Here is a 13,817-nt window from a genome sequence, read left to right as displayed (position 1 = left end):
TGACTAGGTGATAACAGAATCCCAAGGAGGAATGCTAGAGCTACAGAGATAATGACCCTCATCCCATCACCTAGAAAGAATTTCAAGGTATTCTCAAATCCCTTTGGAAAAAAAGGAAAATGACATCAGTAAGATTGTAATTAATCAGAAAATCAGTCTTGATAAAGGCTGCAAGATTTGAGACTACTAGCAAATAAGCACTTTTCTGGACAACACGTTACAGAGTTCAAAGATAAGTTAGTCATCTGGAGACATTTTTGCCAGCATTGCCAGAGTGCAAAACCGTTTTCCCAACCTTGACAGTTGTAGAAAGAAATACTGTGTATTAAACAAAGGGAAAGCAGGAGCTCCCCTATTTTATACTGGACAGAACAGATTCCTAATACACTTAGCCCTTAAATACATCTTTTCCAGTAAGTACTGGTTAAAATCCAAGACTTAAACTAATTTGAAGGCAGCAAAGTTGCTTGCACCCAACAGCTCACTCATCTTTATAACATCTGCGTGTAAAAATAAGTGACTATTAGCATCAGTCTCTACAGAAAGTCATGTTCAACAAAGCTGGCAGCTATGTGTTGAATGGGGCTCCTGACCCCCAGGGTTCAGTTCTGAGCACTAATCTGTTCTCTCACATCTTCGGTAAATGGACCCACATAAGATACCTTGTTCTGTTCAACTTGACTCTTCACAGCCTCAGTGTCTGTAGGTGTAGGTGCCTGATGCCATTTCGTGGCAGTTTTGTTCATCGTCTGTAACCACTGCATCATGGCACTTGATTCTTCCTGAGCCTTTTGCAATCTGGAGAGTTTGGTACTCAGTTCGGCTATTTTGTCTTTAAGTAAGAGGCCAAGATCTTCATAGCCATGGCTTATGTCAGTCATATCCTTTTTAATGGACATTAATCCTAAACGTAAGAAGAAAAATTATATTGACACATTTTCAGGGTGTTTAGAGCTCTAGAAATAAAAATTTGTTTCACGTGCTATTTCCTTCTATTTTGTCAATATTAAATCTACTATGATAAAGTCATAGAGTTTTTAGAACTAAAATGTTACATCATCTTACAATGCTACTTAATGACAAATACTTTAGGTATACTGCATAATACAAGTGAAATGAGATAGATATTTTAAATGGAATAAAAAACCCAAATCATGAAATGATACTTATTAATTCCTCAGGTATCAAATTAAAAAAAAATAGCTCAAATAATGTTATCCCAAGTGAGAAAATATCTCAAATTAACCCGAAAGAGGGAAACATAAACCAAATGCCAAGCTGAATTACTGGATTTCATTAAGTTCAGATGAACAAAATTGCATGGAATGTTATATAAACATGTTATTTATGGAGAACATGACTATACTCATACCATTTTAATTCAAGTTTGAAATTTCGATATAACTACTTTTCATCCCTAAAAAGATTTTCTCTCTCTCTCAAAAGAAACACCATACCAAGTAATTTAATCAATAAGCACTTAAAGTTACCATTTACCTTTATTTGCCAAAATATCCTGAGTATCTATGGCTGTTCCTTCACCATTTAATATTACTCCACCTGCAAAAATATTAAAACTGAAGTCATCATAGATTTCTATTGTATTTTATATATATTAATAGTAGGTGGCATTAAAGCAAACGCCATAAACAGTAATTCTTTTAAAATGTTATTACTATTTGAAAATGTAAAATACTGATTCAATTTCAAAATCAAATGAAGGTCTGAAAGATCAAGCTATATCCTCTCTTTTGCATAAAATTTATTCTTAAAGTCATAACATGATCAACTTAAACAGTAGAGTTTCAGTAACTTTAGATTATATACATTAATCATTAACTGTTAATTTATAAGAAAATTTGGGGATAAGGTTGCTTTAAAGCTGAAGTTATTTTAGTGATACAGTCCCTGAAGCACAGAAGCTGGTCACTACGTGTGTTGCTTGAAGCATAAATGCCTGACGGACAAAAGAATGTCTGTCTCAAGTTAAGAAACTGAAAATTGTCTGCTGTAGTTACAGTGTTTTCATGGGTTTAATGGAGGTGGAATAAGGTAAAAAGACATTAAAGAAAAGTTAAAAGTAAAAGAAACCATTACTGTATCAACATAGAGGAAGGAGGTACAGTGGCTGGGGCACCTGGGCCCTGGCATATGTCTCACCTGAACTTAAACCCCAGCCCCACTAATGACTTCCTGTGAGGCTGCACAGGTGAATCCATCTGTGCAGCCTCTGCTGGGGAGAATAACACGTATCTCGCGAGACCACTGTGGGCATTAAAGACAGTTACCCTACTGCCTAGCAAATAGGAACTACTTGGTGAGCTGTAGTAATTATTTCTCTTTAATTCCATAAACACCTAGCACCGGTTCCTTTTTCATAACCAGAATATTAAAAAATCAATTAGACCTTCTCATGTTAGTATGCCTTGGCTCTCTATCCAAAACACAAAAATATTTCCCCAAACTAACCACATGAGAACAAGCCTAAACAAAAACATTTAAATATCTGAACCTTAATCTAAGTTTTGTCCCTTTAAAAAAAAAAAATCACACACACCGTGGCATTTCAGATGGAAGTGAAAATACCCTTTAGATACTTGAGATTAATTCCTACCATGCTTGGGAGTTGTCAAGAGTAGGAAAAAAATACTTTTTACTTATTACTAACATAGAATGGGCATGAAGAACTAATGTAAAACACCACAGAATTCCCTTCCTTTAAAAAAAAATAAAAAACCTTGACATTTCAGGAAATCTGATTAGGAGAGAAAGAAGAGATCATCACACATGTATACTATGAGGATTGTCTGAAATGGGATTAATAGAGCAGAATAAACGGTAGGTGGAGAGGGGCCCAGCTCAACATCAGCCTCACAATGGGAACAGCTGGGGGCTGAGCAGGGCAGATAAACCACAGAGGATCGTCAGAAACCCTCAGAATAAAGATATGAGATCTGCCTTTGGTCTACTCTTGGATTATTTGAAACCTGATAGTGACAACAATATAAATATGTTTTAAACTTAAAACTCTATCCACAACTTAATTTTAGAACCATTATTTATACATGACTCTCCCCTTCTGTTGAGAAGCCTAGGAAGATTGTGATTCAGACATGCTGGCTAACACAGTATAGAACTGTTTTCTTTGGGACTAGTGTAAGGAATAAAGCAGATGGGAAGAAATTAAGAGGGGCTCACTCAACAGAAAAGAACCTGTTTCCTTTCCTTATTTCCTTCTTTCCCAGGAGACCAGATTCATTTCTTTATCAAAGATTTCAAATAGAATTTCTACATCCCCATCAATTAGGTAAAAACAAACAAACTGGAATCTGATCTTTCCCCTTCCCCAATATAATGTTCCTTATTCTTACAGATGAATTTGGTTACATTTTAAATTGTAGTATTTAATAAGATGAAACCTAAGAGATCTGAAATTCGACCAGAACAGACACTTTTCCGTGGCAGCGTCTTGTCACTTTCTTGTCACTTTCCCTTCGTGTTTGAGGTTATTTTATGCATTAATTTTTAAAAATAACATACACAAAGAAAATCAACATGGGTGGACCCAGTTCTTATGGGTTTTACCACAAATGTAAATAAAGCACTTACCTGACTTAACTGCTGCTATGGCCTTTGCAGGGGTCATCACAGCACTTATTAGGTTACATAGTGAGATACCACTGTTGTTGACTTTCTGAATCTCTGGTGTCTTTAAGCTCCACTTCTCTTGTAATTTCTGGAGATATAAAAACACATTATTTTTCAGTCTTTGTAATCTTTTCCAAGTTACCTATTATAATTCAATGTCTTAAATATATCTTAAAACAGTGATGATTGTGGGTTCTGACTTATGGGATGGAAGAAAAGGACAGCATCTCTATTTGTTCCAATGGCCCAGGTGACTGTTAATACTGTTAATAGTGAGGAGTGGGGTGGGGTCCATCCTGAATTCTGCTCCCAGCCACAGTGGAAGCCAGGCTAGTCCCAGCTGCCACGGGTTCCAAAGTAACTGTCAACTGTAAGTCTGCAAAACTGTACTAGGTAACAGCCAAGTTACAAAAAAAAAAAAAAAAGAAAAAGGAGTAGAAACAATTTTAAAAAATGGAAATTCAGAATTCCATTTAATAGTGAGTTTTAATCATCAAAACTTCAATGAATTTTAAAGGACACACAACTCCACAAATTTAGAGTGGAAAACTTGCCATAACTGGTCATACATTTTATGACTGAGTCAGATGACAAGACTGACACACTAGAGATTCAAATAACTTCCATCTTCAAATACTGGTTAGAGTGATATATCCAAACTAGAGCAAAAGGCTGAGTTGAAGAGAAGGATCTTTTACTAACATTATGAAAAAATGGTATAAAAAATAAACTAAGTAGAGATGTGGTGGGGAAAGAAACTTGGACCAGTCAGCAACTCACAAATACGTCTCTTTAAAAAAGCAAATTAACTGAAAGTCTGTGTCCTTCTTCAAAAGGATCAGTTAAACCCGTCATGATTTCCAAATATCACCAAAATACACTGTACATACATGAGGCTCTAACTTATGCTATTAGATAAAAGGAAACCTCTCATTCCTAACACAGGCAAATGAGAAATTCTTATCAGACATGGACAATGATTCACCTTAGTTTCTTCCAAAGATTTCCCCAAATCCTCTGCACCAAAAGAAGGCTGCACAACGGGAACTCTTTCTGTGGTTTCTTTTATCCATGACTTTAATGATTTAACCAGAACTTGAAAGGCATCCATCTGTTCTTGACAAGAAGATACAGCTTCTTTTCTAGATCACAAACATCATTGACAAATTTAAGCCACAAAGGGAGATACTCCAAAGGACTAATTACTAAAAAGTAAATTACTATTCCCATTTCAAGCTTAGCATTAAGAAAACATCTTCCCCCAGGCACACTTCAATCCTCAGACACAGGAGGAAAGGTTTCATAGGTGGCAAGTGAAATCAGCTAAATTACTCCTTGTCTATTTCCTCAGTAAAGTCTGTGGATCATGACAGGAACAGTTAAGATATTTGTAACCCATGAGTAACGGCTCTCTATAATGCTACGTACACTCTAAAGCCATATAAACAGCTTTAACATGATTTAGAGCCAGTGAGCTTTTATCTGTCCGCTTTATATGGTGCTAAATGCCAGCAGGCTGAGAACCAGAGGGGAAACACAAGTCACTAACATGAGGGAAACACAGCGCCACCTAGTGTCACTACAGTCATTTTAGTGGATGGGTAAACTGGGTCTTTACAGAGAGAGAGGACAGGTTTGAGTTTCCAAAAACGAGGTGAGACCTAGTGATGCAGAACTTAATGTGCACCTCCCCCATGGATACTCAGAAAGCTCCACAGTGAGCTATACGGATCTCTCTGTACAGTCTCTGTACACTACACAGAGGGAGGGCACACGACTGGCACAGGTACAGCTATGAGGGCAGTTAGATTTGGTAACTGGATACCATGTAGACGGCATGTGCATGTGTGCAGGTGTGTGGATTATTAGCAGAGAGTACATGGCTGGTAAACTAATCACTGATGACCACATGGTTTTATAATTGGACCCATCTGACAGAAGAAACAACCTAGAGTTTACCCAAGGAAACCAAGAATATTTCTTCTGCACCATGTGAATTAAATAGGATGGAAATGATAGCTCTGTGAGTAGTCCAGACAGCACTCAAAAGTTTTAGGTAGACAATTCCAAAGAAATGACGAAGAATAGCTGAAAGAGAGATGACTATTTTCTATCTTTTGGGTGGCTTCTGTATGAACTTTGGCAAAACCAGATGTATATTCTCAACTAGCACGAGATCAGAAATATAAAACTCAATCACAAGGCTCACACCCCTGTACATTTTTTTACCTTAATTTAGGTTCATTCTCTTGTTTCTTACCTTGTTTGTTCGTGAAATCATGTCTGATCTACAACTCTTCAAAAAGGAAACTATTTTACAAAAAAAAAAAAAAAAAAAGCCATACAGAACTATCCAGAACTAGGCTGGAATAATGCATCATTTCTGAATTGAGCCCAGAAAGCAATGAACCATGGGCCATCTTTTATTTCTGCCTTTGCAAATAAAAATGTAATAGCCAAAGGCTTCAGACTACAGTGAGTTTAAACTACTTTCAGTAAAACACTACCACCACCATTTTCCTCACACAGTGCTTTCTATAAATAAATACTTTCATGTAAGAAGTAGTGAATTTCCCTCCTAAATACTTTAACAAAAACTATACTTAGTTTTAACAGCAAAAAAATTATCAATATTAAAGTACTTATAAAGTAGCCCTAAGCTTATTCTCAAGTTTCCAAAAACTATTCCAGGTAGCTACATAACTAAATAAAAATCATGCATTCCAATTAGTATCAAGTAGAATAAAATCCAATTTTTTAAGTGGTGCTTACTTTTCTTTGACAGTATCCTCCATTTCCTTGAATTTCTTTGACAAATTATTTGTTTTTTCAAAAACCAGAGCTTTATCCCCTGGCAAGCCATAGCTGGAGATCTCCTTCAACAGATTATGCAAAACTTCGAGATCTTTCCTGCGTTCTAGCAGTTCAGAAGTTGATTCCTACAAAGCATTTAGATATTTCATAATATAAGATGTTGCTACGAACATAAAGAACAGACTGGTGGTTGCCAAGGGGGAGGGGTTTGGGGGAGGGATGGAGTGGGAGGTTGGGGTTAGCAGGTGTAAGCTTTTTATATATGGAATGGATACACAACAAGGTCCTACTGTAGCACAGAGAAATATATTCAATAGCCTATGAAAAAACATAATGGAAAAGAATATTTAAAAAAGAATGTATATATATATATATATATATATGTGTGTGTGTGTGTAACTGAGTCACTTTGCTGGACAGCAGTAATTAACACAACATTGTAAATCAACTATACTTCAATACAAAAATTAAAAAATATATAAGGTGTTGCTAGATCTTCAAAGGGCATCCCATCAAGATGTAGGTAGGTATGGGACCAGAATGGCTCCACTCAGAATTTCACAGAATGATCCTGCCTATGGTCTAAGCATAAACAAACATGCAGGCAGGCTGTTTGAAAGAGAACAGTTTTTAATTTAAATATGCACTCTTTACATTCTGCCTCTGTGGGCTCTGGAATAAGATATGTATATCACCTATGATATACAGAAAATGAGAGATGGTGTTCACTTCTGATTAATGACCAAAGGCTTCAAGGAGAAGATGAGATTTAGAAGTTTTTAAAGGAGGAAAGCATAGATCTAACCAATCCATCAGCAATGAAAATGATGCTTGTTAGTCATAACCCTGCCAATAAATGTACGTGCTTGTCTTTGCTGTTGAATATTTGATCAGTCTTGTGAATTCCATGGGAAACATACCTGCATAAACTGAGACAACTCAGTAACATCCTTCTCAGGCACATCTGCCTCAGTAAGAGCCTGGGTTTTGGTTTCTAAGAATGTCTGGAGCTTTTCTGAGAGGTTCTCAAACAGCTCCACTTTGGTTTTGAGTTCCTCCATTTGGGCAAGTTTTTCTTTGTGTTTGCGACTTGCTTCTGAAAAGCGAAGGGCTAAGTCCTTCATCCTGGCCTGCAGCGAGGATGCGGTGGACGGGTCCGTGGTCTCTGTGAACCTCTTCACTTTCTCATTCATGGCATTTATGCTGCTCTGCCGCCCCACGATGTCCTGGTCCAACAACTGAAATGAACCAAATACCGCACATGTAACACAATGATATTTACAAATAACGTCAGACTTGTAAAAATTACTATTCAGAACAACAGACGTTTGAGCCACCTGTGACTAAGGAAGCTAATGGGAGTGACAGACAAGCTGATTGGTCCCTAGAGGAATCCCATCCCCAGTACCCGCAAGGAGACTGGAGAACAGCTGGCTGGCTGCCCTGGCGAGGCAGGAGACAGCCGCCACTCAGCAACCCCGGGATCTCCTGCAGCCCAGGGATTATCCACGGTCCTGATTTTTCAAAGGCTAGACAACAACAAGACTGATCTGATTAACCTCCTGGGCAGCTGGCTAAAGCCGTGAGGAACAAACAGGACCCGGTGTGCAGGGATGCCCTGTACCATGAGTGATGTTCATGAAAAGTACACAGAGGGAAGTCCCTCTGTGCTCCTTCACAGAAAATCACTTCACACACTTCTCTCTATGCAAGCGCTACTTTCCACGTTGTTATATTCAGGAGACATCTCTTCATGCCTTAAATTTCTCTTAAATCTACCCATCCTTGGAGCTTACTATATTTTTTTCAATATATTACAATTTTTTAATTGAGATATAATTGACATTTGTATAACTATCTGTTATAATAATGTTATAACAGTAAATTAGTTTCAGATGTACAACATAATGATTCGATAATTGTAAATATTGCCAAATGTCACCACAATGAGTCTAGGTAATGTCCATCACCACACACAGTTACAATTTTTTTTCTTGTGATGAAAACTTTTAAGTTCTACTCTCTTAGTAACTTTCATACAATTATTTTTAATTTATCCAATATCCAGTGTTGTTTTAGCAAGAGAACCCAATAGTATATACAGTTCAAGTTCCTGGGAAGAATAAGTCTGTGTTTTTTCTTAAAGAGAATTATAAGGTTCTGGTCCCTGCCATCTAGAATGATCTTTATAACCCACAATTCATATGCTGAGGAAGATACACAGATAAAAGAGCAAATAATGTTACACTAACAAGAACATTCAACTTCTTCATATATAGGTTTATGTCTGCACATGGAAAAACCCAGGATATATGAATTTTAGGGATGAAAATGTGTAGTGAAAATCAGTGAAAGGCTTTGATATGGGCAGAGCATGAAAACATCCACACTTTTTGAATAACCTGAGATGCTGGGTTTATTTTCATCTAAAAGTGGTTTGTTGGAAGTCACTTACGATGTTTTTACTGATGACATCCTGCAGAGCTGCGGAGTTCAAGGGCACGGGGCGCTGCTCTTCCAGCGAGCGCTCCACACCCGCCATCCAGTCCAGCATCTCATCCAGGCCGTCCTGCACACTCAGAGAGCGGGTCAGGGTTATCTGCAGCTTCTCGTTTCGTTCACTGACAGACTTGGACAGGTCATCATATCTCCCGACAATGTCACCTAGTCCAAAAGGATCGGGAAATTTTAACCACTAAGTTCTCTTTGCGCTGTTCCTTTGCAAAACACACTAAGGAGAGTCACAAAAATTTCTATACTAGAATTGGAAGAGGAAAAAAGGTTGAAATGATAAATTCATAATGCATCATCAGAGCACCACCAAAACCTGAAAAAAGAAAGAAAAGATCCTAGTGGAAAATAAAAAGCTAAAAATTTTTAAATAGTATATATGTGTAAATATAATTGTGTGTGTGTGTGTGTGTGTGTGTGTATATATATTCTTCATTTGAAAAAAAAGATTTTTGGATGCATAAACATTTGAATTGTCCAGAGAAATGAAAGTGATCCAAACAGCCAATCTTCGGAATAAATATTGGTTTTCAACCTGACTTTTCAAATTAGCCACACTTGATAACTACATGGAAAAAAAAAAAAAAGGTGACAGTCTTACAGAGCTAATCTCAAGAAACAATATACTCTTATAAAGATTTATTAAGAATTAACCTTTACGCATAAAAATTATTTCAATCTTTCTTGCTCATGCATGCTCTCTCTCTCATGTACACACACACACAGATTTAAGTTTTTCTCATCCTTCACATCCTAAGCAAAGTACTCAAACGCACAGAAGTTAGCAGATGCAAATGTACTGAGAAAATAGACAACACACGATGAAAATTCACATAAAATACAGAAGGTTGAGATGATGCTTCTAAGATAACACAGATAGAATGTATTTGATAAGTTTAATAGCAGGCAAAGGGAAAAATAAACAATGTTAGCAGGCTGACCTGTCTCAGATAAGATTTACTTTCAATTCTAAAGACTTAAGATGCTTTAAAAAAAAAACCTTTCTGGCTAGTTTTCATTCATATATAAAGCTCTATATTTTAACAACCTACATTCTATGCTGCAAGACCAATGAGAAGTTCAAAGAACAGTAGTTTTAAATGTATTCACCTCTCCCTCCCCCGACTCCACCTCTCTGGAAAACAATGTTTTTAATCATCAATTTATCACTTACTGTCCAAGAATCTGAAAAGAATTTTAATTATTTCTGATACACTGTAAAATGTTTCAATGGAAGAAAATATTGACATTTCTATAAAAATGAAACCTCTTACATGCTTATGTTTGGCTTATGGTACATAATCCATATAAACAAACAATATTTCTTTTTGCTTGTTCTAATATTATCTCATGAGAAAGCAGTTTGACAAATTTTCACTGAACTGAGAGGTTAAGCTTGGATGACTGAAAGAGACAATCATGCTCCTTTCACGAAAACACAATGAAGCCCCTGAGAAGGGTAACAGGGAGGGGACAGAGTTTAATATGCACCAAGATGCTGAGGGCAGACAAGCAGCGGGTTCAAGTGCAGCCCTGATTTGAAAGTCACAGAGCAGATCATCTGAACTGCAGGCTGTGAATGGCAGGTGAGCTGTTTCTCAAATGGACGGCTCTGTGCTTCAACAGGGCACCATCATATCTGTTTAGCTATGGTAAGTGATTTCCCAAGCAAAGTCAGCTATTTTAATAAAGTTAACACACACAACATTGTAAATCAACTACACTTCAATAAAAAAAATTTTTAATTAACACATTGTATTAGTTTATTTTTGGACTCCTTAGTAATAAAATATTGTCACTGAAGTAAATTCTTGATTTTAGTAATTAAAAAATACTTTAGAAAAAGGTACAAACAAAATTTACTTTAAGAATGTTACTTTTTTAAGTGGTTGGTTTTCTTAGAAGTCAGATAGATCTTAGAGAAACTCCTCTATATCTTAAATATACTTTCACATATTCCTAAAAAACTATGTCAGAGAGAAGCTTTAGTCTTAAAATAATGTAACATGGATTTTAAACAAATGAAAGTGAAATTGTGTACAGTTAACAATGGGAAGGTGTCAAAATGCCTCTTCAAATACCAGAACTACATATAATATCATCTTTTCTCCCCCAAGCCCCTGTCCCAAGAGCAGTGGTTGCCAAAGTGGGAGGTGAAGACAGTGTTCTGGGACACAGGATCATTCGCAGTTTTATCTTCTACTTTAACATTTTATATTTTGGGGTCTTATAATGTACATAATATGCTAAGATAGCAATAGGTTTATGTAATTAATAAATACATGTGCATCTCTGAGCATCTATATACACATGCTGAAAATTACGTGACAAGGTGCATGATCAAAAGATTCTGAATGTCTCTAGAGAACAGACTGGAGGTTGCCAAGGAGGAGGGGGCTGGAGGAGGGATGCAGTGGGAGGTTGGGGTTAGCAGATGTAAACTCTTATATATAGAATGGATAAACAACAAGGTCCTACTGTATAGCACAAGGAGCTATATTCAATAACCTGTGATAAACCATAATGGAAAAGAATATTAAAAAAAGAATGTGTATATATGTACAACTGAATCACTTTGCTGTACAGCAGTAATTAACACAACACTGTATATCAACTATACTTCAATTTAAAAATATTGATAGGGACTTCTCTGGTGGCTCAGGGGTTAAGAATCCGCCTGCCAATGCAAGGGACATGGGTTCGAGCCCTGGTCCGGGAAGATCCCACATGCTGCAGAGCAGCTAAGCCCACGCGCCACAACTACTGAGCCTGTGCTCTAGAGCCCGCAAGACACAACTACTGAAGCCCGTGTGCCACAACTTCTGAAGCTCATGTGCCTAGAGCCAGTGCTCCGCAACAAGAGAAGCCACCGCAATGAGAAGTCCGCGCACCGCAATGAAGAGTAGCCCCAGCTCGCCACAACTAGAGAAAGCCCATAAGCAGCAACAAAGACACAACGCAGCCAAAAATAAATAAAAATAAAATAAATAAATTTATTTTTAAAATATTGATAAAAAATTGCACTATATCAGTGTTTAAATCCATGATGAAATATTGTAACAGAAAATGTATAAACTTTTTTTTTTTCACATTTTCTTGAAACAGTGCAGGACTTTATGTCATATTACTGATACTTCGCCTCGAGGGTTTTTGCCTCTTTGAATACAAAATCCCGTTGGGCAAAGTAAGATGAAATATTTTTCCTGTAGGTTAGAAGAAGCACATCATACACTGCTGGAAACAAATCATCTGAAAATAAATTTAAAAAAAAAAAGGTTCTGAATGTCTGTAAGAAAGAAAACGGTTTGACTTCTACAGAGTGGTTTTAGAAGAGCAAAGCTTCATCCTTCTCTTTACCTACAATTTCAACTCAGGTTTTAATGCCAGCTCTCTTGAGGTGAAAGGTATGTTAATCATTTGCTATGTTAAAGTTTTTATTTCACACTGAGAATTATTTAATAACCTGAAACCACACATTAAATATAGGAAAAGTAGCAAAGTCAAAACAAAAAGTATAATAAGACAATAAACAATGTTAGTTGATAATCCACTGTGCGTTTAAACTAAATACTGTGAGTCGATACAAAGGTAATACACAACAGCTCTTTCCTCAAGAAAGGCACCACCTAACATGAGAGGCCGCAAAAGCATCGCTGTAACTGGACAGGGTTTCTAGGATCACGGAAGAACCCTGTGAGGCCATTCAAAGACCCCACGAAAAGGAGAAGCAGGAACATCTCAACCTCTTAACCCCTTGCTCCTGCTTTTGACAAGAACATCCCTCCAAGAGTCTGTTGAGTCTGTTCTGGCCTTAGGTTGAGAGTCTAGCTCGGCCAAATCCCATCAACCAACAGAATCTTGTTAGGTTCTACTTTCTGTGACTGTTGCATACATAAAGAGTTTTTTGTAAATCAACTATACTCTAATATAAAATAAAAATTTTAAAAAACCCTAAATGTAAGGCTGGGTATTATAAAACACTTAGAAGAAAACATGGTCTTCTGAATGTCTGCAAGAATGAACGATTTATGTCTTTGACATAAATCGCAGCAATATCTTTTTGGATCCATCTCCTAGAGTAATAAAAATAAAAACAAAAATAAATAAATGGGACCTAATTAAACTTAAAAGGTTTTGCACAGCAAAGGAAACCATAAACAAAATGAAAAGACAACCCACAGAATGGGAGAAAATATTTGCAAATGAAGCAACCAACAAGGGATTAATCTCCAAAATATACAAACAGCACATGCAGCTCAGTATCCAAAAAACAAACAACCCAATCAAAAATTGGGCAGAAGATCTAAACAGACATTTCTCCAAAGAAGACATTAACCAAAAGCACATGAAAAGATGTTCAACATCACTAATTGTTAGAGAAATGGACATCAAAACTACAATGAAGTATTCACCACACACCAGTCAGAATGGCCATCATCAAAAAGTCCACAAACAATAAAAGCTGGAGAGGGTGTGAAGAACAGGGAACCCTTCTACACTGTTGGTGGGAATGTAAATTGGTACAACCACTATGGAAAACAGTATGGAGGTTCCTCAAAAAACTAAGAATAGAACTATCATATGATCCAGCAATCCCACCCCTGGGCATATATCCAGAGAAAACCATAATTCGAAAAGATACATGCAGCACTGTTTACAATAGCCAAGACATGGAAGCAACCTAAATGTCCATGAATGGATAAAGAAGATATGGTACATATATACAATGCAATCATACTCAGCCATAAAAAAGAATGAACTAATGCCATTTGCAGCAACATGGATGGACCTAGAAGTTATCATACTGAGTTTAGTAAGTCAGGCAGAGAAAGACAAATATCATG

At 36.8% G+C, this 13,817-nt stretch overlaps 1 protein-coding gene across 8 annotated transcripts in view; it reads right to left on the bottom strand.

The window, feature by feature from the left end:
* The window catches only part of DST (dystonin), a 487,209-nt gene that overhangs the window by 107,843 nt on the left and 365,549 nt on the right, over positions 1-13,817 (bottom strand). For all 8 annotated transcript variants that reach the window (XM_081247517.1, XM_081247515.1, XM_081247513.1 and 5 more), the window contains 7 exons: positions 8,918-9,126; positions 7,383-7,700; positions 6,421-6,587; positions 4,634-4,790; positions 3,610-3,736; positions 1,498-1,560; positions 663-904 (listed from right to left, as the gene is read on the bottom strand). In XM_081247517.1, the coding sequence (XP_081103643.1) occupies positions 663-904; positions 1,498-1,560; positions 3,610-3,736; positions 4,634-4,790; positions 6,421-6,587; positions 7,383-7,700; positions 8,918-9,126 (1,283 nt within the window). The remainder of the gene's footprint in view (positions 1-662; positions 905-1,497; positions 1,561-3,609; positions 3,737-4,633; positions 4,791-6,420; positions 6,588-7,382; positions 7,701-8,917; positions 9,127-13,817) is intronic.

The sequence above is a fragment of the Mesoplodon bidens genome (assembly GCF_964165515.1).
Source record: "Mesoplodon bidens genome assembly, chromosome: 10".
Taxonomy (NCBI): Eukaryota; Metazoa; Chordata; class Mammalia; order Artiodactyla; family Ziphiidae; genus Mesoplodon; species Mesoplodon bidens.
Note: the sequence above shows the minus strand (reverse complement) of the source record. Positions and strands in the feature narration are given on the sequence as shown.